General features: G+C 43.9%; 1 protein-coding gene across 3 annotated transcripts in view; it reads right to left on the bottom strand.

Moving 5' to 3' along the window:
- Positions 1-23,943, bottom strand: part of NUP214 (nucleoporin 214) — a 39,575-nt gene extending 15,632 nt beyond the window's left edge. For 2 of the 3 annotated variants that reach the window (XM_064393285.1, XM_064393286.1), the window contains exons 1-27: positions 23,799-23,943; positions 22,236-22,431; positions 21,467-21,618; positions 21,012-21,216; positions 20,468-20,538; positions 20,030-20,093; positions 19,692-19,795; positions 19,277-19,383; positions 19,062-19,128; positions 18,422-18,545; positions 16,401-16,562; positions 14,886-15,342; positions 13,413-13,588; positions 12,770-12,861; positions 12,373-12,462; positions 11,905-12,054; positions 11,517-11,675; positions 9,219-9,322; positions 8,525-8,704; positions 7,979-8,064; positions 7,783-7,866; positions 7,220-7,465; positions 6,380-6,547; positions 5,787-5,895; positions 2,487-2,562; positions 1,727-1,832; positions 685-787 (exon numbers count right to left, since the gene is read on the bottom strand). In XM_064393285.1, the coding sequence (XP_064249355.1) occupies positions 685-787; positions 1,727-1,832; positions 2,487-2,562; positions 5,787-5,895; positions 6,380-6,547; positions 7,220-7,465; positions 7,783-7,866; positions 7,979-8,064; positions 8,525-8,704; positions 9,219-9,322; positions 11,517-11,675; positions 11,905-12,054; positions 12,373-12,462; positions 12,770-12,861; positions 13,413-13,588; positions 14,886-15,342; positions 16,401-16,562; positions 18,422-18,545; positions 19,062-19,128; positions 19,277-19,383; positions 19,692-19,795; positions 20,030-20,093; positions 20,468-20,538; positions 21,012-21,216; positions 21,467-21,618; positions 22,236-22,431; positions 23,799-23,840 (3,680 nt within the window). In that variant the 5' untranslated portion in view covers positions 23,841-23,943. The remainder of the gene's footprint in view (positions 1-684; positions 788-1,726; positions 1,833-2,486; positions 2,563-5,786; positions 5,896-6,379; positions 6,548-7,219; positions 7,466-7,782; positions 7,867-7,978; positions 8,065-8,524; positions 8,705-9,218; positions 9,323-11,516; positions 11,676-11,904; positions 12,055-12,372; positions 12,463-12,769; positions 12,862-13,412; positions 13,589-14,885; positions 15,343-16,400; positions 16,563-18,421; positions 18,546-19,061; positions 19,129-19,276; positions 19,384-19,691; positions 19,796-20,029; positions 20,094-20,467; positions 20,539-21,011; positions 21,217-21,466; positions 21,619-22,235; positions 22,432-23,798) is intronic. The other variant, XM_064393287.1, reaches the window with a different exon arrangement.
- Positions 23,944-26,707: the final 2,764 nt, after the last annotated feature.

Here is a 26,707-nt window from a genome sequence, read left to right as displayed (position 1 = left end):
ATTCTGAAATACTTAATGTTGCCAACTTCTTAGAGAAATTCACTTGAGTGTTAGACCAGTAAACATGCAGAATTTCAAACAATCATTCCTAAGGAATTATCCCTCTCCCCTAGACATAAGATATAATCAAGTAAACATTTTTGCCATCCCTGAAATACCATTCCATAAGAGAGACTTCAAAGTAACTGTATGTTCACAACATGTGCCTTGCTTTGTGTTATTGTTATGTAACAGATATCACCAGATGGCTTGGGGCCCCTCTTGTCACCTTCATGAACTGATTACTTTTCCAAGCCAAAACACAAAATTTGTTCTGCTGCATTAAAATAAATAAGTAATTCAGGGAGTGTGACCATCAGTACATATCTCAAGTCCTAGCAGGGAACTTGCTCAACACTGTAGACAAACCCCAAAAGCAAGCCAGTCATCCTTTACTCTTGATTAGTTATACACTGAAAAATCTCACAGCAACATGATATTGTGCCAGTCTCACAGACCTTCAGACCTCACTCAGGCTTCCACAAACAAGGTCTTCAAAGGACTCTGGTACAACCCCTGCCCTCCCAGTCCAACATCTGCAGGTGCCATTTTACAGTACTGCACAGCTTGTAGGCAACACCTGCTGTACCAGCCAATACTCAAATGTAATGTCAACTACAAAGAAATCTGAATGCTCATACAGACCCTGCAGAAGAAAACAAGGACGTTTTGTTAAGCTGTGAAGTTGTTGCTTGCACTGATGTCACAGTAGAAGAAACAGCTGTAACTGCTTTTACTGCCCCTTGTCCTGTAAGTTACAAGAACAACAAATAAATATACTTTTAAAATAAATTTACAAATTAAAACAAATAAAGCACCCTCTCATCTATCTATTAGAAAAGCAGGGATTAGCTTGCACATACAATCTATAATTTAATACATTTCTAATAAAAAGGAAGTGCTATCAAATTCAGGAGCTGACATTTTCAATAAACCAAAATTTAAGAAGCATTTGCCAAGTCAAATATGATTCCTAGCTATTTTTACTGCTTCTTACCCCTGGCTAAGAGGCAACCTACATCCACGGATTAAAGGCAAAAGACCAACAGAGATGGATTTCAGACATTTATGCAAGAGGCTTATAAAACCATGTCCAATGCCAACATTATTATCTAATACACATTAAAAATCAATTGCTTCCTTCCCCTAATGCTTCCCCTTTCCCTGTTCAGTTGTGAACTGAGCATTCCTTTCTTCAGGAGCTTCCCAACTCCATGAGACTGATGCTGTGTCTGAGCTGGCTCTGAAGTTGGTCCTACAGCTCAGTGCTCAACAGATCCTGCACAGGAATTAGATCAAGCTGTATGTCTAAAAATCAAATAATCACATTTAAAATGTTTAAAATCAGTAGGATTTTAATGTTTTAAAAACAAAGGAGCTGCTTTTAATTTGCTGCTAAACCACAGCAGCCTTGTGGAAGATGTGCTTTCAGCATTTCCTGATAAGAGTTACAAGGCCTGAGTGCACTCTGAACAAGGAATTGTGCCACTAAATTCTAGATGCAGGAACAGACAAAACACAGGGAATATAGAAAAACACTCTCTTGCACTTCTGCACCTTTGTTTTATAAATTCTCCCCCTCAGGACTGGCACAGCAACCTCTCAGTGGAGGCATTCTCTGGACTGTGTACACTTGCAAGAGACATCCAGGCCTTATTTCCATCTCCACAAGAGAAGCACAACTTACCTGAGATCTTGCCAGATGATGTTGGAGCAGCTGTGGATGCCATAGGAGAGGGTGCACACACAGAGGAAGGTGGAGTCTGGCTCTTCATTGAGCTTGTCAGAGGTGTCTAAAAACACAGCACCACTTCAGGTCAGTGCAGTGTGTCCATTAACAAAGGTCCTTCTGACTTTGGTTTGCTATTATCAGTGTCATGCAGTGACTTGAGAATAAAACAGAGGTGGGTGGCTGCAGCACTTAGAAGAGCTCTGCACTCTTGGGCCCATTATGTCTTGACACTTAAATACAGGGTCAGACCTCAGCCTTTTCAACAAGTCAGCAAGCCTCCGTGGGCAGCAGCTCAATATTGCAGAGGACAAAGACTTCTGCATTGGGTTTTTTTGATGCACAGATACAAAACTCAGCAGCTTGTCAACTATTAAGCAATATTTTCAGTAGAATAACAGGGTAATAAAGAACTCTCTTCCCTGAAACTTTCTTTTTTTTGGTGTGAAATTTAGTTGTAGCTACCCAATACAGCTTCCCTTGCTGTTAGCTGCAGCCATCACTGCAGCAAGGCTGTGGCCATTAGAAAGCTGCATGTCTCCAGAAGTGAGAAAAGGCAAGACATAACATAGACATGCCTGGCATCACGCTGTCAAGGTCACAGATACAGAAATGGTTTGTCAAGAATGCAGGGCAAGCTATGAAAATTAAACCCCCAAACTCTGCTGAGCATGCTCAGATAAGTATTCCACAGGGAAAGGGTTCTGTATCAAAATACCTGTTTGGCTTGATTTGTAGCAACAGTTGCCAAAACTTGATGGACTGCCTGGGCTGCAGAGTGAGGTACAGATGATCTTAAAAAGAAAAATTAAACAATTATATGAATAACTAGTCTGAAAGAGGATTTCCTCTCCTCTCAGAAAGCACAGCTCCCAGAAGCCTTGAACAAGAGCCACTATTAAAGATTCCACACACAACTCCAAAAGAACAAATCTGATTAGAGAATAAACCTCTTAAATGAATCAGCCACATTTAACAAAGGAAGTCTGCAAATGTGTTTAAACCTCTAGACTGAAACGATCAAGTCTTCTCCAGACACTCTTGTCTCTGAAGAGAGTCAGGGCTTTCTATTTCACAGGGAGTTGATGAAAAATCAGCAGGTAAGGGGATTACAATTTTATGCCTAGTGGATAACAAATTTAAGCAGCTTCCTTCACAATGTGGAGTCCAGACACGTACACACAATGCTTAGAAATGCTGAGTAAGGAGGCAAATTGGGAGGGGGTGGAGGGAGCATTTCCTGTCTTTGAAGTGTACTATAAACATTGACAAAGTCATGGAAAGAACTATGATAAAATTAACCTGTATTCTACATTGTAAGTTTGGTATTTTTGACCATGAAATAAAAAACCCCAGACAACTGTTGCAGAATGGCAGCATCTCACAGGCTGCAGGATCTGACCTTGGCACTGTGGGGCACTAACAAATCACATCAGTGCAACTTGGCAACAGCCAACCAGTTTTAGCATCTCAAATCTGTGGCCCACCAGGTTCAGGAGCTTCACTGCCAGAAGATTTCAGAAGTGTACATTCAACCATGATTGCATTCTCTTGGTGGCAAAGCCCAGCTTTCTTACCCAGGCAGGTTGTTTCCATCTTGACTCACACCAGAAGTTCCCTAAGGCAATAACCAATCTCTGGCTGAGGCTGCAAATCCCAGACAGTGAGCAAACTTGGGCATCCTGTCTGTCTGCTAAAGGATTCCCAAACTGCATTTACTCTTTGGTCAGCTGCAGGCCAATTCACAGGAATTTTCTATCATATTCTAAAGGAAGAGGACACTGATACGACACATTTTGCATGGACATTTGGTCTTGGATATGGTTTTGTGCCTTAAACAGCTTTGCTTTACTAGAAAGTCCTTCCATCCTTCCAGCCATGAGTACTCTCTCTACATTGCCTGGCCTGGATTTGCCCTCTGCCCAAAGCAGAAGTACAACAAACAATGAAAACTTCAAGATTAACACTGGAAAAAGTTGGTGGTGGGATGGTGCAGCTGTAGATTTCAAGCTTATACTGAACAAAAAAGAAAATGACAGAAAGTCTGTGAAATTCATGAGAGGGTGGGACTTGATCTCAAGATCACTTAACAATGCTATGAAAATAAAATGCTGGGTTTGACTTCAGTTGTAGAGAAATGATTTTTTTTTTTCCATTGACACTATGTATTAGAAACTGGACTGGGACCACCAACACACCCAGTCACAGCCCACTGAACAAATAACAACTGAAAAGTCATTCCTGCTTACCAACCAAAGAGTGTGCTGTGGCAGCAAAAGAGAGCCAGGATGTCTGAAGTTGCAAAAACTGGCGAATTAACTTTGCTGGGTGAATGCTCTTCATTTTAGTGCTGAATCTGACTGGCAAGCACGGTTCATTTGGGTAGAATTTTTAGAAAGTACATTTTTATGAGGTCAGCTATAAAGTAAAACTGTAGAAAGCCTCCAAGATATCAAGCTGGCTGGTACTCTATAAATTAGAGAGATCAATCAATACTGCCAGTCTAAAACTACTTGAAAGTAAGGCAGGTCTTTAACTACAGTTCAAGTGAAAACCAATCTCATTACATTTTGCTCACTCACAACCCTCTCTGTGCACAGTCAGTACTTTCTACTTTTTTTCATCATAGTTCTGATGAAATAGAGGATGGAAAACTCTTCCTGGTCACAACACTACTTTTAGCCAAAAAATTCCCAAGTAGAGCTGTCTGCAAATTTGATTTTCAAAAGTTGTAGCAATTCCCTTCCCCAATCCAGTTTATCACTTTTAGGAAGAAACGAAATAGTAAAAAGCACCCAAGCTATTTCTCAAAATGCAAAAGAAACCATGAAGCAAATGTCAAGGTGTCCAGTTGAGTACCACCACTGTGAGACTGCTCCCTTTTTAAAAAGCTGAATCAAAGGAATTCCACCTTTTTTCTTTGACAGTGAAGAGTACACACAAATGTGTGAAAACCAGTGGTGATGCAAGAACAGCAATTGTTCCAGGAGCACATACAGCTCACAGTTATATGGATAAAGCATTTGCAACTCCATATATAATCAGGTATGTGGTGAATTTATCCCTCTTCATGCAGTAAGCCCAGCTTTGTACAGACTTCTCAGTGCTGCCCTTGCCTCCCCAGCCCAGAACTGGCCATGCACTGCCCTGGTCTTAAGCAACAGCAGGAATTTCAAGCAAAGACATTTCCAAGGTCATTACAATGACAGGGCAAAAGCCTCGTCCTAGGCTGGTGACAGAGCTTGGTGATAAGGCAGAAATCTCTGGAATGAGCTGAGCTGGCTGTTGTCTGCAGGAAGCAGAGTAGGGAAGCAAAGTGTTACAGCTAACTCCAAGAAATGGTAAAAAATTCAAGGTTAAATACCAGAAGTCAATGTTCCTAGTTTACTCCTGAGGAAGAGCCCTGCAGCTCTGTAAGATTCCAAAATGACTGACCCTCAGTGACACCCAACCCTTCAGTCAAAATTCTGATGTCAAAACATTTGATACAAGCTTCCAGAAAAGCCAGAACACAGTTCTCCCTCCCTTCAGGGGTGACTCTGGGAACTGACAGAAAAGGCATAACTCCAGAGAAAGTTCTCTCAGCAAAGGATGACAAAGTAGAAGGAAAGCATCTGGACAGGCTGAAGTCACAGACCACACTCAGTGACAGAGGGCTGCAATTCCCCCACTGAAAAAGGCAGAACAGAGGTAGTGATTTGAGAGATACCAGGACCAAATTTCATATTAGCAGTAAAACCACTGAATCCCAAAAGGAGAGGATGCACATAAATGCATTTCACAGACAAATGGAGAAGGAGGTTAATACTGGTCTCATCATTTGTTCAGGACAAGCCATTAGCAATTCCTTGAATGACCTGGGAAGATCTTTCTTTCAATCCACAAATCCAATCTAAAATGCACTCATTTTAGGTCTTACACAGAGAGACTCAGTAAAACACTGCTACTGCTCCCCACTGGCAGATGTGCTCCAATGCAAATGCTACCAAAGGCCACCAGAAAGAAGGGCAGCACTCACCCTATTACTGCAGAGACTGCTGGGGTCAGGGTACCAGACTTGAGTTCTCGAACATTCACCACCTGAGGAACGTTCTTCAGAGTTGATTCAGTCAAGGAGGTGCTCACAGCTTTAAGGAACAGAAAAAAAGGGAGGGGAAAAAAACCAGATGTAAAGAAAATCTCCGTATTAAGCATTTAATTTCATTCAGTACAGCCTGAATAATTCCAAAATGATCCATGAAAGATTCTAGAACATATATAGTGTACCTGGCCTGAAACATTCGGAACCTCAGATTTCATTAAGGACAAAAGAAGTGGGCAGCAATCTATATAGTTGGTACATTTTTTGCTTGCTGACCAAATTGAATTATTATGAACTCTCTCACCAACATTGAAACATCTTCTGTTAAAAGAAATGGGAGTTTCTCAGGTATTTTGTACTAGCAGCTTACAGGAAAAAGGAAGACAAAGGAACACTGGATAGCTCAGAAGTGCAACAACTACAGATGTGTGCCACATTTTGTTTGATGATCTCCTCTGAGAGCACTAAACCCCTGTGAAAGCCCCATTCAGCTGCTCAGAGGTCACTTGGGCAATTAGCCATCCTTTTACCTGGGGACTGGTTAGCAGCCATCTGCCTCTGCAGAGCTGCAGCAGCAGCTGCTGCCTGTGGTGCTGGAACAGTGACAGTGGGAGCAGGGGCTCCATGTTTCACAGTCTTTGTTGCAAGCATTGTACTGTCTGCCCCTTGTGGGATGATTCTGGTTGAAGATGTAGGCACTAAAAAAAAAACAAATTAACAAAAGTATTAGTTCAATGCTTCTCTATAAATCAGGAAGTCTTTGAAAGCCTTTGCTGAACTGCAGTTCTTCCAAGTACACAGCTTCCATCTGACAGGACTCATGTGCAGGCCATTCAAACAATCAACACAATCTGTCCCTGGCAGATTTTGGTATATCCCAAGGAATTCAGTAAGTCTCAAGAGATGTCATTTCAATGCATTAGAAGACTTCCAGTTTGCTGTAACAGACACTTCTGCTGACACCTTATTTTTCTCTCTGGCTGCAGAGATTAAAAAAAAACTCTCTTGCACAAGGAAAACTGAGTGTATGCAAATGCAGCCCTTACTGAGACTTGATGGGCTCAGAACTCTTAACCTTGGCCACAGATGCAGTATTACTCAGTTTCTTAGTCTTTGGGCAGTATTTTAGGCTGCTGCAATTTGAAAGAACCAGGCTGTCACAAAAACACAATCAGTGAGTCAAGGTGTTTTAGTGCCTTTAGCTCCAGTTCATGAGGTTACAAAGCCACTCTGTTACTGGGAACCTGGCAAAGTAAATCTGTATCCTGCAATCTCATTTCTCCAGGGCCTGAAGCACTGGCAATGGATAATACAGTAGTTAAAGCTACCCAAAGACCACATTGAGAAGAGACACTGCAAACACAACTCACACAAAGTACCCAGGGAGAGCTGCTGTTTCCCAAAGGATGGAGACTGAGCCATCAAACCAGGCTGGATTGAGGGAGTTCGGACCACAGGAGCATGACGAGGGACTTGGACTGGGGCAGCCTCTTCTTCCTGCTCCACTGCTTGGGAATCATCATTCTCCAGTGACTGGGAGACTGAGGATGTTGAGCTGACTTCATCCAAATCTTCATAATATCTTGTGGACAAGAAGGCAGATCGGGACAAATTTGCTGCAACATCAAAACCAAAATTCAGTATTAAGTTGAAGGAACCATCCAGTGTAACATGACAAATGCACCCTATTTTAGGATGGTCTCTTATTGGCTTGTTTTATTAATGCGTTGATAGGATTTGACTTCTTAACTGCCTGGAAAGGCAGCCTTCAACCAGACAGCAAGTGAAGGCAAGTCCTCCTGAGAACAGATGGGAGAACAGGAAAGAAGTAAGGGTTGAATAGTCAAAAGCTAATCTCATGTTCTCAGTTCCACAGCAAGTAAGTCACCCTCCCAGAAATCTTACCAGACTTCTATAGTCACTAAAGGTTTACCTGGAGCTGTAGACCTAATTGGTGGAGTTTTCCTCTTGGCTAGAAAATTCCTCAACTGTGCCTGCTTCACTGGGGATAACTTAGCTGGAAAATGGGAGGCAGTTATTAGTCTACAGTCAAACTGCAAGTAAAAAAAAAAAAAAAGAAAAAAAAAAAAGATAATTCACATTTATGGCAGGAAGAAAGAATAAATTACCAGGTGCTTTGGGCAGAGGTTTGGCATGTGATTTCAAAGTAGTTTTCATCAAATCGTTGCGCAGGCTTTCAAGGTCACTGTCAAAACTGGGACAAGGCAGAGCAGTGAAAAAACAGCAGCAGCAGAAAGAAGCCAACCAAAGCAGGAACAAAATCAGGCCAAAGTAGCCACTAGAACCACTGGCATATCTGGAAGAACAACTGGCTCCTCTAGATACCGCGTGATGCACCTTTAACTATTTTGGAAACTTCAATAGCCATTTACTTCTTCCCCTGAAGTCAGACAGACAACCAGCAGTATCTCAGCCTGGAGCCTCTATTACCCCATTTACTAAAAAAACTCTTTAAACTTTTAGGGGAAATTTCTGCTAAGCATCAGTGCCCAAGAATCCAACCAATGAACTTCTGTATTACGTGGGCATGGTTTAGTATAATCTTTAGAACGTCCTGTCCTCCCATACCATGCCCACAACACATCATTCTCTAGAGGATGGACCCCTGCACATTGCTGGGGTAAGAGAGAGGGAGGAATTGATGTTTCACACACCTCTGAGCACTGTTCAGAGGTGCATCACTGGGAACACTCCACTGAGATGTCTGGTTGTAGAGGCGCAGCTGCTGCAGGCTGTTCACCAGGTGGTTCAGTCTCTTCCTCTGCTGGTTGATGATTTCCCGGTTATTTGCCAGGGTGTTGAACAAAGTCTCTCGCTCAGGGACTATCAGACGCCTGCAGAGATCAGATCAAGAGACAGGGATAAGGACCATTCTGTGCATCTGGGTCACAGGCAGGCAAGAAAACACCAATGGTTTAGTGGTTCTGGCTACTGAAACTTAAGGTCAACCACCAAAGCAGTTCAGCTCATTTCAAATACAGATTTCTCCTTTGAATGTGCTGCCAGTTTACTTATTTAGCTCATTTGCTTTAAGATTTTTTATCTATTAGAAAGGTTTCATTAGCTGCCATCAATGAATTTCTGCAAAGCTTACAGTGTTTTTCTCTAAGCACTATTTGAACTGTGCACAGAGACACAACAAGCCTGTAACATGTATGAAGCCAGAGAGTCTGAACCTATGGCTCCCATTAGGTGTCTGAGACAAGCTTTACTCCCAGACCCCTCAAAAAAAAAAAAAAAAAAAAAAAAAAAAAGACACTTTTAAACGAAAAAAAGTCTTTGTCTATTGATTATAGGCTAATTCCCAATTCACAGATGTAGTTCTGTACTCCAGTTTCAATTACTTACTTCTGCTTTCTCTTCTGCTCCAGGTGCCGGTCCCACTCCAAATCCAGGACGTCGTTCACATCCTGAACAGCAAACTTCACGTACTGGTGCAAGCGCCGGATTTCCTGCCATGCAAAATAAAGGGAGTTTTACATTCATTTCAGAAATCCCAGTTTCAGCTGAAGAAGATGAAGACTCTTTGGGCTCATTCAATCCAAGCCATAGAGCACTTGCCTGTATTTCTGCCTGGAAAGTTTTGCCAGCAGAACAGAACCCAACATGGTGAAAATTTATGTAACAATCAATAGGGTACACACTGTCCAGGGTTTGCCCTGGACATTTCACCTCAGCTCTCAACTAAGAGAAATACTGTCCATAATATTTGCAAAACACTGTCAGGTTTTTACAAAAAGGATTTTACAAACACCAGGCATTATACAAAACAATCCTTATTTCAAATGCCACTTCCAGAGCATGAGTCATTTGGTCCCATCTTACAACACTGAAACTTCTAACAATTATAAGTGATCAAAGCTTTGCAGGCTGCTCACAGGGCTCTAGAATATTAGCATTCACAGACTATGATTCATGAAAGCACTCACAAATGCTCACACCTCCCACATTAAGGCAAAGAATTTATTTGACTTTTATAGGTAGGACAATTAAAAAAAAAAAAAAAAAGCAAGGACAGAGAGTAAAGTGATTTATCCATGACCACACAGCTGCACAACTGCATCAGCTATGCCAGAGACCTCCAGCCCCAAGCTCTGCTCCCTAAACAAACCCAGAGCTCAGTCTCATTCCTGTGATCCCTCCTGCCTGGCATGGCACGGCCCTGGCTTGGACTCCAATCTAGTAAAATGGAAATGGGAACTACAGCTGGTTTCAACTCATCTCAACAGAATGTTCACCTAAATACGACGAAGCAGCCAAGGAACACAGCTTGAGAAGAATTCCACTGCAAATGCTTTCAAGATACAGCATGGAATTCTAGTGGGACCTCTCCAACCTGAAAGCAAACACAGTTCTGCTGTGGGCTTAGTGTTAAATACTGCCAAGCCCAGCTTTCCTTTCCTCAGCACCTACGTGGCAGCAACTCTCTGGATACCAAACTGGTAGAGCTAGACATCAGAAAAGTCTCAGGGTCTTGAAAACTTCATTGAAAACTAAGACACAAAGGTGCCTAAGGGAGCCTTCCTCACCCAGGAGAATGGGGATGATGTAGACTGAGCAAAATTTCAGAGTCAGCACACAGCTTTCTCAAAGCAAACTTCCACAAAGTTGACCCAAAAGCTGTCTCATTCCATTCAAATACACTTGCACTTCTCCCCCACTGTGTTCTTCTTCCCTCATGCTCCTTTCTCTACACAGTGAAATGCATACTTCAAGATTATCATCTCTCTGAAGTCTCAAGCATAAGCTGTAAATGTCACAGACACGCTGGACATCAAAGCAGGCATGCAACTAATGCTGTGAATCAATCAACAGAATCCAGGTGAAGATTAGAGATCAGACCTAAAAGAAATTACTTTGTGTCAGCTGATTTCTAGTAACTGCATGCATGGTCTTGATACCTAATGCCACAAAGATGACATTCAATTATGCCTTCAACCTGCCAGTCAAACCTCTTGAGGGGAACTTATCAGTGTATAAAAGACCAAGTATCATTTGTAGGGCACATTCACTCTATTTTGCTTAGGGTTAAATAGCCTTCATCACCAGAGCTGTAACAAAAAGTGCTTCACCCCTACTTTCTTTCTTGTCTTTGAAAGCCTCTTTATGTACTGCTGGTTATTTTCCTTTGTGCCCCAGCTTTCAGAATATCATTAAGCTTTATGCTCCACCATCCATGAAATTAACCACACAATTCTGTAAGTCATAATAAATCTTCAAATTGTTCCATAAGGCACTTGCTGAAGATAAAAATAATTCCAAGAACTCTTCTATAAAGTGTAGGAAAAAACCCAACATTCTTTTAACTAAATCCCTGAGCAAACACTACAGGCTGAGAAGGAACAGGATGTCAAGAGCCACATTCTAAGATTAAAATAGACATGGATCTCAGGTGAACTACATCCCCTTCAGAAGGAGTTTTGAATCATCACTGCAAATGGCAACAACAGAGAGGAGCTTCAGGAGAGGATTTCCAGCATCTCTTGCAATCTTATGGAAACCAAAGCTCACCACACATTTACTAGACTATTTACTGAAACAGCAAATACTTAGGGCAGAACAACAATGCTGAGCACTTGCACACACAAGCATAAGTTTTATTTTATTTAAAGCTCTCTATCAGAAGTTGGCTGACATGATTCATACCTGAAGCTGTGCTTCACTCTTGGGATCCAAAGGTTTCTTATAAAGCAAGTGTAAATACCCCGAGCTACGATTCTGCTCATTCTGTTCTTTGGCCTCTTCTACCCCTGCAAATCCCTCCAGCAGGGTTGTCTTCAGAATACTGATATCTCCATGAAGTGACTGCAAAGTGAAATAGATGGGACAAGGTTCAAGGTAACATCTTCTACTTCCATTTCTAGCAGAAGGGCTTCTGCAAGCATCTGCCTGAAAGCACAAAGGCAAATGCCACCCCCTCATTAACACAGCAGAGTCAGATATTCCATCTACAGTTCAGCTGCAGCAGGTTAATGAGGAACATCAGGTGAGGAACAGTCTCTGCTGGTTCACAGTTTGAAGATAGCCTGCTCACCTCTGTTGTCTCTTTAATTTCCAAGAGGAAGGTGTGAAGATCCTCTGACTCAGTTCGCAGCACCTTCATTTCCTCTGGAGTTCCAACCTGGAAACAGGCTTTGGAAGTCCTGGCCTTCAGCTCCTCCATCTCCTTTTGGAAATGGGCAATCTGCAAGGCCAAGTGGAAGAAAGGGCAGCCACTGAAAACACAGCAGGCTCTGGAAAAAATGTCTCAGCTCTTGGATCATGCCTCAACTACACCGTAAACATTGGTCACTTTGCAGCCAAAGCAGGAAATTCTTCTTGAACATTAACAGGAAAGAATGCTCCATCTTCTCAACACAGTGACTGAAGATTACTGAACAGGACACACAAATAACAACTACAAACCAGGCTGATCATCTTAGGAAAACATTCCATTCTGGTTCCTAAACTACTTACAGATACCATCAGAACACAGCTGAACTGAAGTGCTTGGAAATCTCACCTCCTCCCTGATTCCTGCTATGACAGGGTCTGACTCCTTCCACTGGTGAGTCTGTTTCTCTAAAGCTGTGCTGGGGAGTGCTGATTTGCCCTGGAGGAAAAAAAAGACAAAACCAAAATGAAGGATATATCCATTGCAACAGGGAGTTTAGAATATTTTAAAAAAGCCTGGTGTTAGAAACTCCATTCAGACACCCTGATTATAACACAGGTCAAAATACAGCTCTCTAAAGACATGCAGAGAACATTGTTTAGAACCACAGATTTGCTACTGTTTCAAAATCAGAACTAGGTAACTCTTTCACCTAAGAACACTCATTCAGTCCAAGGAATTCTAAGTCATTCATGGGCCATGAAAAACATTCACCCTCCAAAGAACCCAGCCAAGTTCCTGTTACCTGAGCAGAGCTTGGCTTTGCTGGTGATGGGGTGATTTTGGGTGTCTTCTGTACCAAGGGAGTTGAAGGAGTATTTTGAGCAGGACGTGCCACTGGAATTTAATAAGAACAACAGTAATTGATGAATTTAATAAGAACAACAGTAAATGATAAATTACAGCAGTAATTTATATAAAGCTTGAGGAAACAGGCTGTGATCAGAAACAATCACCACTACCAAACCCAAAAGCAGTAGTGCTATGGGCCCCAGTGCAAGAACCTTCCTCAGGTGCCTTTTCACTTCCATTCAACTTCTCTTGTGACTACTTTGGTCAATGCAGATGGAAGGTAAGGCACTGATTTGTGTGGCTGCCCAGAACCACTGAGAACACTGAAAATGCCAGAACTTCTGGGCAAACTTAAGCAGCTGAATATAATTATTTCACATGTGGCTCTCTGAGAAATAGAGCACAAATGGAAAAAATGCTCAGTTTCAAGACAAAGTGATTCACATCATGATGGTGTGCCAATCAGAGAGGGCCTCTGGAGCAGGAAAAACAACAGGAAAAACAAGCAAGAAACCAAATGAAGCTCCCTGTGTCCTAAAACTTTTAGAATGTTTTTCATAATGCATTAGTCCCAACAACAGGGATCAGACTCCTACCTGTGGCAGGCACAGGGGATGAAGTCTTCAGTGGTGTGGTAGGAGGGGCTGCAGCAGGCATGGACTGGCTCAGAGCACCTCCAGGAGCAGTTTTGGAACTGCTCGAGAAGGAAAACATTGTGGAGGTGCTTTGCCCACTGCTGCTTGAAGGAGAAGAGGTGTCTACAGCACTGAACCTGCAACAGAATGAATAAATGAATGAGTGAATGAATGAATAAATGAATGAACACCCCTGGGATCAGCAGCTACTCAAGCTCCAGATGCAAAATCACGAGTGTAGCTTCTGGAGATAGTGGGAAGGAGCCATTCAGGATAATTTCTGAATCCATGGAACCACAAGGACTTCTGTCTTAGATCCTCCCATGAGCAAAAGCTAAATGCCAGCAAAAAACACTACCCTGCTTCAAATGCACCTCATCATTTCGTTCCACCTATAGCAAATCTGAGCTGCCCTTCAGTGCTCATCTCAGAGTAAGGTTCAAACAGAAATTCTGCAAGAAAATATGAATTTCTATTCATTTGCAAACTCAGCTCCTCAAGGCAGCCAATTTAAATATTCAGCCAATTCACTGGTGTATCATTTGCTTTATACACAAAATATAAAAAGTCCTAAGAGCTCCCATCAGATTGTGGTGTAGAAAAGATTTCTCTAATTCAAAAATAATCATTTAAACCATCATAAACTTCTTATGCTGCATTTACATGAAAGTTCTTCTCTTTAAAAAGCAGCTCCAATTAACATAGCTCTGTGTTTTAAACCACTTTTTCTAAAAATAAAAGAGCAAGTCAGTCTCAGGAGTTGGAGGAAAGAGTGAGTATATGACATCTGAGAACACTCAAACCCTTTTTGCAAAGTTTCTAATCAATATTAGTTTTTTTCAGTCAGCATGAACAAGCTTTGAAGATTCCAGATCCTCTGCTCAGTGAGCAAGTGTCCATTTAAGAACAGAACCAAAAGGTCTGGCACCTTCTCTGCTGAACAGAGTGGCAAAGCAATCCATCAGCTGTGGCTCCAGCTTGCTCTCAGGCTGGGGGTAAGGAACCTTCAATAAACTGTCAGAGAACCTTGTGCTATCACCAGCCCACTAAAACAGTCCCAGACAGAAGGGATTTCCAGCAGTCCTTAGCCATGATTTGCATCAAACCAAAGCACAGAACCACTGTTTGATGCCTATGAAACAAAGATATAACCCACCCCCACCCAAGTCTCTAGCAATTTATCAGTTTAAATTTTTGGCACTGTCCCTTGACTAGTACCCATGAACAAAACCTCTGGTATGGGAAGCACTGAGGGTTTCCACAGCCACAACACTCTTGGATAAAGAGGGGCTTCCTCAGTGCTTTCCTGGGAATGTGGGGAACTTCTGTAAGGGCAAAAAGGCAGACACCATCTTCAGAACTACCACACATTATCCATGCCTGCAGCAATTTAACATGTATCCAACCCCTGCATTCACTGCTGAATCTATTTACTTCTCATTGAGGTTCACTTTGACTGAAGAAGCTGAAGGTGCAAAGGATGACTTCTGTGCAGCAGGAGCTGTGGAGAGCAATGGCCCAGATGAGCTGTCTGCAGCTGGCTTAAAGTTCATGGACCCAAAAGGAAAAGAGGTGGCAGGAGCTGTGGTAGTGCTGCCTACAGAAGCAGGAGTCACAGATGCCTTGGAAGAAGCAGAGGAGAAGGAGAATGTTGCTGCTCCAGTTAGAGCAGGAGTCTGGGCTTGCTTGGAGGCATCAGTGGCAAAGGAATATGCTGGAGGATCACTGCCTGTGGAGCCAGGAGTCTTCACAGCTGAGGGCATGAAGGAAAAAACAGCTGCTCCACTCCCTGCTGGAGGCTGACTTGAGGTGGGCACAGTGGGAGCAGCAGCTGGTGCTGTGTCAGGCTTTAGAGAAGTTGGAGGAGTGGTTGGACTTGTGGCAGCACTCCCTGCAGGAAGACAAATGGGAAAGGAGGAGGCTCATTTGGCTGCACTGAGTAATGGCAGAAGGTATTGCAAGGCCAAATCTGTTTGATATGGACAGCTCAGCACTGCTTCTCTCACTGGACAGTGAGGAAGAGAGATGGGAGAGCTGGGCTTGCAGTCCCCAATCCCAGCAAGTGATACAGAAACTGTACAAAGTCCTGATCAATAAAACAATCTGTTCAGATTAATGTTGTCTGCAGTTTCCTGTGAAAAAGCTTCACCTTCCTCCATTGATTTTGATGAGGTTCCTGCCATCTCAAATAAAATAGGCAGTAAGCATACAAGGTAGCCAGCACTGCAGGAAGGCAGGCTGCCAAAAAAACAGCTTCTGGCTGGGAAAGGAGAAGCAAATTTGGACACAGGGAAGAAAATGGTGCATTTGCAATTATTTCTCCATGAATGCAGACAAGCAAAACAATCATCTTACCTGCCTACATCACACTACACAGGGAGACACATCTATAACTAAAACAAAACTACTCCTCTTCACCTGCTGACACAATTTTCACAGTGCTGAGGAAAGCTTTAAATAGGATTTAAATAGAATTTCGTTTAAATAGGATTTTTCTGCAGTCAAACCCCTTAGTTCATATCATGACCTCCTGTGGCAAAACTATGGAGGAAAACCATCACCTCTCTGAAGTGTGCAGGCCATGCTCAGAGCTGGGCAAAGAACTTCCTAAAACTAGTTTGGTCCTATTCTCCAAAGGCTGATTGCACAGGAAAGTCTAAGTGCACTGCCTGCAAAGTGCTTGAGATCCCACAAACAAACAGGTTTAAAGGTTGATCTTAAAGGTCTTTTCCAAACTAAATGATTCTGTGATTTGGTGAACAGGACTAGGTATTTTCACACTCATACACAAATGACAGAGAACAATCAAAACACCCAAGGACTGCTCCCCATTATCATTATGAAGAAAAAATGTTTTCTGTGACCACATGTGACTGACTACTGAACTGACAGATCAGTATGACAAAGATCCACAAATCCAAGTGTCCCCTAAGCCCCTGGAGCACTCACCTGCTGCCTTTGGAGCTCTCTCCCCCACCAACTGCAGCGGCTCTGGGGTCACAATAAGTGACCTGACTCCTGGGTTTTGGTTGATCATGTGAAATGGGCAGAGCACACCATCCGTGGAGAGCAGGATCAGAACTGGAGCTGGAGCAAGGATCTTCTCATCACCTGCCAGAGACCACACATGTAAGTCCTGCAGTCAAAGCTTCCTATTCTGCTCCTACTGGAATTGCCATATTCATGTGACTCTCTTCACACAATATTTTTTTACATTTCTACCTTCTTGCTTTCATTTGCATCTTTGTTCCCTTGCTTCTCTGTCAGTGCTCAGATCTCTTTCTTTATCCTTTTGTATTCCTTCATGTTCCTGACTTCATGTTTCATAAAAGGGTTATTTGACAATTGAATGTCATCTCCTGAATGACAAAGCCCAACTTTGTCACCCATCAATTCCTGTGCCAAGTTTTTTCAGATTTTGAAGCAGTCATTTTTCCTCACTGATACTCTGCTCCCTCCTTCAATTCCTTTCAGCAATCCCCACGTTCCATTGGGGTCTGTCCCCTCATTAACATTCATATGCATAAACTACAAAACGGAATTGCTACATAGGAAGCTTTTTAACTTTAAAGAAAGCCAACATCAAACAAATATCCTCGTGATCTGAACCACTGATATAAAATACTTGTGTTTTATGCAGCTGCTTTGTGAGTCTGCTTCAGCACAAAAAATTCTCAGAACAGTTAAAGGCCCCAGAACACTCTCTGTATTTCTAAAATTCTGTAATGGCTTAATTGTACTTAATTACACGCAAAACCCCAAACCCAACACATGTAGAATGCAGGAAAAATCTGCTATAATCATGGTGCTTTGTTTGTCAGGCAGAGCAGTGAACAGCCATTTTTCTTTACTATTGGTTCTTCAGGAAAACCATGCTAGGGAAGGGCAGGTTCCACTTGGGATCAAGCTCCAGGACAAATCAGGTTTCTCTGCAACCTAAACTTGCTGTGAACTGCAAAGCCAATTAATGTGTAGCCAAACTCTTGTGTCAGAACACAGAAAATGTGTTAGCAAAAAGCTTCTCCAAAAATCTTTTAAAAACTCTGAGGCAGCACAACGCAGGCTTTAAAAAATCTGCCCTGACAGATTTCTTAATCCAGTAACTGTATAGATTAACAGAGAAAAGGCTTCAAAATCAATTTGGCATTCAAGTACAATGTCTGACCTCAATTCCCTGCTGTAGGGTTTTTTTCAGGTAAAGGTCTCAGTTAACTGGCACCCTCCTGTGCTCTTCAGGAACTCCTGACTGCAGTACCTTCCACTCTGCCTGAAGGCATCTCTATTTCCATCTGTCTCTGGCCTTCAAGGTAGAATTCTCAGAATTCACTGAGATACAACACAATAGCTCAGATGTAGCTTCAGACTTTGACAAAGTGCTTTGAAGGGCCTTCAGGCAGCACAGAAGGTACAGCAATAATGCAGCTGAGATGTAGAGCACAGCAGGGTTTAGGCAGTACAGACCCTGTGCTTTAATGCAGAATTAAAACCTATGCATTCACCTCAGCGATCTTTGCTGTTTCTGCTTTGAAACCAACCCACCTTTCCTTTAGATCCATGCAAATGTACTTGATACAAAACAGTTCTGCAAAAGGACACAAGTGACAAGAACAAAGAACACCTCATGGGCAGCCTGAAATCCCCAGTGTTAGAACACAACACCTTTAAACTCACTAAAATCCCAGTTCTGAGGACAGATGTAACTCAGGAGCTTTGTTTGCCTTGTCTGTTGTTGTCATATCCCAGAATGCAGAAAGCTCCAGGAAAAAAAATATGTATTTCACACTTTACCCCTGAATCCTTACCCAGAAGTAAAGCCACTTGCTGTGGGTTTGGTATTGAAACAGCAGGAGTTGTGTCAGTCTGCCTTTCAGAATGATCTCCCAGAACTCTGAGCACAAGGCTGCCCCTCAAAAATATCAAATATACCTAGATTTTTGGACTACTCCACAAGAAAGGTAAACAAAACTTACTGATCACAATGGGCATGTTACTGGTGTAGTCCACAGCAACACCAACAGGCAGAGTGTCATCGCTTTTATCTGTCAGAGGAAGTTCTGCTCTGCTAGAGTCCTCCAAAACCCACGATTCCCAGTTCTGCAAAAAGTAAAATTATTGTTACATCAACTACTGCTTTGCTGTGACCAGCCCTCTTCAGCACTCCAGCTCACAACAGCTGAAACACCAGCTAAAGAGTATCTACTTAAATTTGTCAGATTAACAAATGCCAGAAAGATCAGGGTCCTTCACAGATTTGTGTGTGACTTCTCATGTATCACTGCATGTCAGAGATCAGACATTTTTAATGCTTAACTTCAAGTGATTACCTCCCATCAATCACTTTATTATAGTGAGTTTGACCAAATTTTGAGACTGCCAAGTGAATAATGAAAAACAGACTTCTGGTACTTGGTTCACACATCTCTTGTTCATCTAAGAATTGTCTTCAGATTATGTACAATTTAGAAGCTTGTTTAGTTTTGGGATATCTTAAAAAAGAAATCATCATCTCATTGTATTCCAGATCTTATATAGGTTATACCTGGAGAAAGAAAATGTACATTTGCACAGATGCAACACAAAATATATTCCAAAACTAAGTGAAAATATTACCTGATCCCCCTGCCTGGCAAGAATGCTGACTTCTGTGGAAGCTGCTGAAGCTGCCAGAACTAAATCCCTGTAAGCATGGACACAAACAGGTTAAAACTAACATGACAGTGCACTGCAAGGTCTATAAAAAGGAGGAACATAAATCTATGGAGAAGTACTGACTCCTCAGACATGCATACCAAGGGAAGGACTTTGCCATGATTCCTGCCACTCACCATTCCTCCACAAAATTGAGGAAGTAATGATGCTGTCTCTCAGTGCAGCTCGTGTAGCACGGCTCCATGAAATTCACAAACTTCTCTGGTCGCTTCTCTTCCTTTTTCTGTAGAATCAACATTGGTAATTTATCCTTCAATACACAATCCAAGTAAACTCCCTTAAATTTGCCAGTATCAGGGCACACCAATAACATCACAATTGGATCTCAGCAGAGAACAATTTACTCATTGATTTTCAGGTGGATCCTACTCCCTCCACTTAATCCCCCAACCTCAATCCCATGATTTACAGCAGTACCAAACTCAAATTCTATGTGGTGCCAATATCAACAACAAAAACAACTCTCCATTGTCATGAACAAGTCAGGAACAAGCAACAGACACTTGTGTCACTGTGACTGCTGGCACTTACAGGCAATATGGCTATGACCACTTGTGGAGACATCTCCAGTGTCCCATCAGCCTCTGCATACACGATGGCAAAGACATACGTGCCAATCCAAAGTACATCCAAAACTGAAAGAGAAAGCAAATACCTTCTTGTTGATTTTAACTGTGCACAGCACACAAAAGGACATGACAAGCAAATGGCAACTAACTTCTAAACTACGAAGCTTAAGAATCACAGAAAATCACACTGTAATTTCATAACCAGGGCTATACAGCTGCTGTAACCAAAGACAACAGGGGGTACAATAAGCAAAATACTTTTGAAGAGAAAACAACTTAAAAAGTAATAAAAAGATGCACCTTTAACAGGATTGTCCGAGTCATAAAAGGGAGGACAAGGGATTACTTTCTTCTCCTGCAGATTCTGCAAATAAAACAACTCTTAAATAGACAGAAAAGGCAATGAACAAATCCAATTGCAAGTTTTGCAGGAAGCCCAGAGAACTTGTTTAGAACTCACCCATTCTTTAACAATCATGGGCCACTCTGAAATCATGACTTCAGTGACCAGTGCAAACCTTAAACTAAACCAAATATTGGCCTAAGACACTTGAATATTACTGAAGCACTTGGGTAGCATCACGTGGCTCACACTATGTGCCACCTAACCAAATTCTGTAGTTTGTGATACAAAAACCAATCAACCAACCAAAAAAACCCACAACCAACAACCCAAACCAACAAAGTACCATATTTTAAACTCCTGAAATCCTAAGGCCTTAACACACCAATACTCACAGGCAGATATTGCACCACAGTGCCATTTTGCCTCCCTGCAGCCAGTTGTTTTCCCTTTGGGCTCCAACACACTAGGCAAAAAAAAAAAAAAGATAATTTCATTTGCCTTGAGGAACTGGAAAGGCCCCACAAAAACAGGACCAATAAATTAAAACTGCTATCTTTTCCACTTCAAAAAAATCCATGAATCTGAATCAAACAAGGCATCATCCAGTCATAGAGAAGGCAAACTACACAGGTCACAACCCAACAGGTGATGATGCTTATTTGCATGTTTTCCTGGAAATGAGTCAAGCCTGAGACAGCACAAACCACAGGCTGGCACGTTTGGTAACTCACAAGACTCAGCTGCTTCAATCAACTGGGAAAGAGTAATTCCATTGCAACACATTTTCTGAGTCTCACTGAGTTTAAACCCTTCTGTTCTGTGAAGAATTTTAAGAAACCTCCTCGCGAGACAAGCAACCTGTGTTTATACACCACTTAATCAGTGTTTCCTCTTTAGTGTCCAACATTCTGCATGCCCCCTAAGGCTGCCACTCACCAGATGTGACAGCAGCAGAGGATGGGAGTGAGGCATAGACCTTCACAGAGTCTGTGACCTGCAGGACAGAGATGCTGCCATCGGACAGGCAGATGGCCACCATGGTGGGACTGGCAGGGTTCCACTTCAGGTCGTTGACCATGGCTGCACTTCCTGAGTCCTTGGCCAGTTTGTGACAAGCAAATGCATGTTTCTGCTGTTTTGCCTTTTAGGAAAGACAAACACACAAGACAGTCAAAGTGGAGCACAAAACCAAACTCTCCCGAAGGCACAGTTCAAAGCAGTTTTGACCCGCCTATAAATTAACAACTGATAAAAACAAGCAGATTTTGAGCCACTCCTCTACAAGACAACCCTCACAGAGACAGAAAATCCCACCCCAGCTACACCTCTCCTCTGCTGTATTCTAAAAAAAGCCCCAAACCCAAGGCAAAGCCACTTGGCACATGCTGTACCTGATTTAGGAATGTGCGGACATCAAAGAAGCTGATGAAGGACCCGACCTCACTGGACATCATACAGACAGACAGGGTGAGATTGTCACAGCTCAGAGCCAGGTGCTGCATAGGAAACTTCATGGGAACCACAGTACTCTGAATATTCTCCACTTAAAACACAGAAGGAAAGGAAGATGGAATGAAGGGGACAAATTTAAATAGCAGGAATTGTTTTTGTAAAATGAGACAACAAATTTATGCAATAATCCTCAGTCCCATTAACAGCAGCTATCAAAGGTAACATACAAAAATTGAATGAAAGCAAATCCCTTCATCTATCAATACAGTCCTGAGAGTTGTCAAATTTCTAAGAAAAGAAAACATCACTTTCCTTCCTCAGTAACCTGAGTAATAATAAGTGGAAAGATTTTTGGCTTTATTTATGTATGTAGAGAGTGGAACAGCCACTAAGGAGAATGAAAACCATTTTGCACTCAGGTGGTGGAACAGTGGTTGCTTCCCCTCTCCTGGACAGTCATTTAGTCAGAGTGGGTGACTCAGTGTGAAAACTCCCTCAGTGTGTCCCCTCCACTCTCATACATCCCAGGCACTCACAGCTCAAAGAATGGCTACCAACCACTGTTCCTGCCTTCCCCCACAAGAAAATGTGGCAACTCAAATGCCTGACACAGAATGGACTGTAACTGTAACAGAAGCCAAGAGCTCCATGTCACAAACCCCTATAAATCTGTCTCTGCCAAACCCATGAGTTTCAAGTGTGTCTTACCAATTTTATTGGGATCTTCTCCCGGCTGTTTCTGCATGAGAAGATCCCTGGCGTGGAAGATCTGCAGGCTGGTCCCCCCTCCAGCAAAGACCAGCCCATATTTGTTGGACACTGCGAGGAGGCTGGAGCGCTCTTTGGGAAGATCATCAGGAGCATCAAAGATGCGAACCTTCTTCAGTGCTCTGAACTGAAAATCCTGTTTGAGAGAGTGGGGAAGGGGCTGTTCACGTGCTGCCCAAGAGGAACAGTTTACTTTGGCTTCTCTAAAACAGTAAGTGCAGGAGCCTCTGGCCTTTTTCTGTCTCATCCATGACAGACTGAGATCAACTACTTTATTTTTTTTCCCCATTGGTTAAATCTCACTTGTACCCAGTGCTTGTGTTCATAAAATCTGCCTGGGACATCTGACTTTAGGAGCACACCAAAACCAGCCAAGGGATACAGAGGAAAAGAGAAAGGAATAAAGAAAAGATGGGACAGGAGTGAACAAAACTTGCTGCCACACACACACATTTGCTACATGCCAGTAACTCAGTCAAGCACCTGAGTTATTCCCAAACAACTGCCACTAAACAAGCACATTCCTGCAATCTGAGGAGGATGTAAGAACTCAGAAACTTCTGCAAAACAAACAGCCCAACCACCCTGTCTGTGAGGGCAGAAGGCAGCTGCACACAGACCCATAACCACTGCAGGAATCTGTTCCCCCATGCCCCTTCTCACCCAGGCTGACAGTAACACTGGGTGACACAGGACGGGCTAGGCTGGCACTACACAGCAACACTCCAGCTCACACTGCCCCACAGCCACACTCCCCCAGACCAGGAGGCGCCAGCACAAGGCATGCTGACGGGAGGATTTAGAAACATATCACTCTTCTTCCAAAACAAGGCTCCTCCAACTCTCCTTCATCCCTGAAACTGCTCAAGGCCAGGCTGGATGAGGCTTGGAGCAACATGGTCTGCTGGAAGGTGTCCCTGCCCGTGGCAGGGGTTAGAATGATGTGAACTTTACAGTTCCTTCCAACCCAAACCATCTTAATTCACTCTCCAGGCATTAAACATCCTTCCACACCAAGGCCATGCCAGCCTTCCCTTTTCCACAGGCTTGTACCATACTATGCTGGAAAGTCCTCAAGATTGCCCAGAAAGGCTGTGGAGCGTCCCTCACTGGAGATATTCCAGACCCCTTATTCCAGACTCTTTTGGACTCAATCCTGTACCGTGTGCTCCGGGACGAACCAGTCTGAGCAGGCAGCTTTGACCAGATGAGCTTTGAACCCCCGTGGTCCCTTCCAGCCCGACCCACCCCACGGTTCTGTTACATAAACACTGCAAGGATGTCTCAAAAAGCCCCGCCATACCCTGAGCAGAACCCCCGCGATCTGTCAGCCCCACGGTCCCAACCAAGCCTGCCCCAGAACTCCCGCAGCCCAGGCCGAGCCTTCTCCAAGCCCCGCTCCCCTCCGGCTCCAAGCCAAGGCCCCCCGGCCCGAGTGAAACAGCCTGTCCACCGTTCCCCCCGTGGGACTGCCCTCAGAGCCGCGCTGTCCCCGTGCCTCACCTTCATCTCCCGCTCGGGGATCACGTCCATGTCGTCCCCCATGGCGGCCCCGCGGCCGCGGTCCCGCCGCCCGCGCTCCGCCGGGAGCCCCGCGCCGCTTCCGCTTCCGGCGGGGCCGCTCTGGCCGCGGCTCTCGCTGCTCCGGGTCCTCCCAGCCGCTCCTCCCCTACCGCTGCTGGGCTTAATAAACCCTCTTTGCACAGAGTCTGTTAGAAGGGAAAATATCTCTGCCACCATCGAGCCCAACCTGTGACCCAACACCACCTTGTCACCCAGCCCACAGCACAGAGTGTCGTTCCTTCAACACCTCCAGGCACCGTGACCACCACCCCTCTGGGCAGCCCGTTCCGATACCTCATCACCCTTTCTGTGAAGAAATCCCTCCCGGTGTCCAAACTAAACCCCCCCGGCGGAGCTTAACGCTGTGTGCTCTGGCCCTGGCTTTTCCATATGTTCTGAGGGGCCGGGAGCCGCAGGACGGCCGTGCCCCGCTCCGCCCTGAGGGGAGCGGCCCTGAGGGGACCGACCCCGCTGACACCGGGCAGGGGCTCCGGCTGAACCGGGCAAGGGCTCCGGCTGTCCCTGCCGAGCCATGGTGAGCCTGGCAGGCTGCTCCACCCGGCCACTAGCCCTTGGTGAGGGGATTTGATGCTTTTCCCGTGTCAGCGATCCAGTGTTGCTGAACGGAATCAGAGACTCCCGAGTTGGAAGGAACGCACAAGGATCGTTAAATGGAACTCCTGACCCTGCACAGCTCCTGAGCAGGAGCCCCCACAACTCCTGACCCCTGGAGAGCCCCAGAATCCCACCCTGTCCCTCAGAGCCATGTCCAAACATCCTGCAGCTCTGGCAGCATCAGGGCCGTGCCCAGCACCCTCTGGGGGAAGAACCTTTTCCTAAATCCAACCTAACCCTACCCTGACACAGTTTTCATCCTTTCCCTCAGCTGAAATCCTTGGTGTGGGCTGCAGTGGCAGCACAAGGATGCTCTGGGTCAGGTCCAGTGTGGGGTGGCTGAGCTGCAAACACAGAAGCTCTGTGAGCTGGAGGAGCCTTATTGTGCTGCAGGACCACACAAAAGCCATGCCAGCCTTCCCTTTTCCACAGGCTTGTACCATACTATGCTGGAAAGTCCTCAAGATTGCCCAGAAAGGCTGCGGAGCATCCCTCACTGGAGATATTCCAGACTCTTTTGGACTCAAATGCAGGACCACACAAAAGCAGAATGTGGGGGCTTGATCATAGCAGGTCCCCGATTTCTTTGCTTATTCAAGTTTTGAGAGGCTCAGCTCCCACTCAGACAGAATACCACCACTCAGCCCTATGGGGACATTTTGAGAAGGGCTGTTTCCAGCTCTAGCAGGTCATTCTCTTTTCCAGGACTTAAAAGTGCAAGGATTTTCACAGAGATAAGCAATCATGGCTTTGGGCAGTGACCTGAACTGTGGCAAGCCACATCCAAGTTTCCCTCGTGTAATATGCTTCCTTTATTTCCTAACTGAACAACAGCTTCAACACACAGCCAAGAAAAGCAGGTGCATTCCCAGAGGCAGCAGAAAGCAGACATGGGGCTGTGATCTCAGGGAAATTCTGTCCTTTTGAGAAACAGATGGAAAAAGTGCACACAGTCATTCCCTGGGAAACCTGGTCTCTCCTTTAGATAATTCACATCAGACAAGAACCTTGGGCAATTGCTTCAAAAGCAGAGAGAATAATAAGAAAACCCTTCCTTCAAGAGAAGCATTGCAAGTGTCTGCTCTCAATAAACAAGTTCTTAGTTAAAACAAGCACTGGCACCTGCTCTTTTTCAGTAAGTCAGAAAAAAAGCACCAGTTTTCAGGAGGTGGCCTCTATATTTCATCACACAAACTCCATGGTTTCAGTCAGTTATTACAGATAAAGATCAGATCAAGACAGTCCAAACCTATCTCCAGGATCTGTTTAAGGGTTTATATTAACAGATTTAGAAACCAGCTCCCTTAATCTTCAACCAGTCATATGGACCAAACTTCAGAGGAGATAACAGTAAACACTGACACACTGTGTAGCTTCAAAAGATTTATTTTCAGTCCTTGAAGTAGACTGGTGCTGCTTTTGCTCATAATTTTTCTCTGTTACAGTTTTGGTTTTCACACAAACAGTAGTGAGAATGTTTTTGTTGTTTTTTTCAATTATTTAAAAGTGCAGCTTTTGGCAGGAACAATCAGCCTAGTAGAGTTAATCAATTTCCTTAAAAAAATGTACTTACTAAACCATTATTTTAAAAAGTTAAAAGCTGTCAAGAACATTTAAGAAAAAAGGAGGGAAAGGCCAAAGAGCAAACACCTGAATTCCAGAAATTGTGTATGGAACAAGAATCACCACAGTACCCAGAGCATGGATAGCACAGTCCCAGCTCATAATCCGTATTTACAGCCCTTCTTATTTTGCAGATTTGAGGGTGTATCCATCAGGGAAATGGATAGTCCCAGGGCACCAGGCTGAAACTCATACAGGGAGGTCTGCAAAAATCAGAGGGACAGAGCAGCTGCCTGAGGACAGATCCTCATCTGCAACTGCTCTGGCCAGGCTCAGTTTGGTCACTCAGCTTCCTTTCACCTGGAGGTTTCACTTGCCCCAGGAATCCTGTGGGGCTGCAAAGGCATCACAGCTTGTTTCTGGACTCCATGGATGGGACAGACAATCACCTGCCCAGAGGTTACACTCCTGGTGGGGCCCGAGTTGGGATTTATGAGGAAGGGGGTCCCCAAAATGGCATTAACCATCCTCACTTGCAGTGGCTGGTGTTGGACCCCGAGATCTGCCTGCAGGATGAGCCCCCAGAGCAGACAGAAACTGTCCCCACTCCAACAGGCTGTGCAGGCAAACCTCTGTGTCCAAGCACATTCCCCATATGATCAGACAGATGT

Source organism: Passer domesticus, chromosome 18 (assembly GCF_036417665.1).
Source record: "Passer domesticus isolate bPasDom1 chromosome 18, bPasDom1.hap1, whole genome shotgun sequence".
Taxonomy (NCBI): Eukaryota; Metazoa; Chordata; class Aves; order Passeriformes; family Passeridae; genus Passer; species Passer domesticus.
The sequence above is the reverse complement of the archived record's forward strand: the minus strand, read 5'-3'. Positions and strand labels throughout refer to the sequence as shown.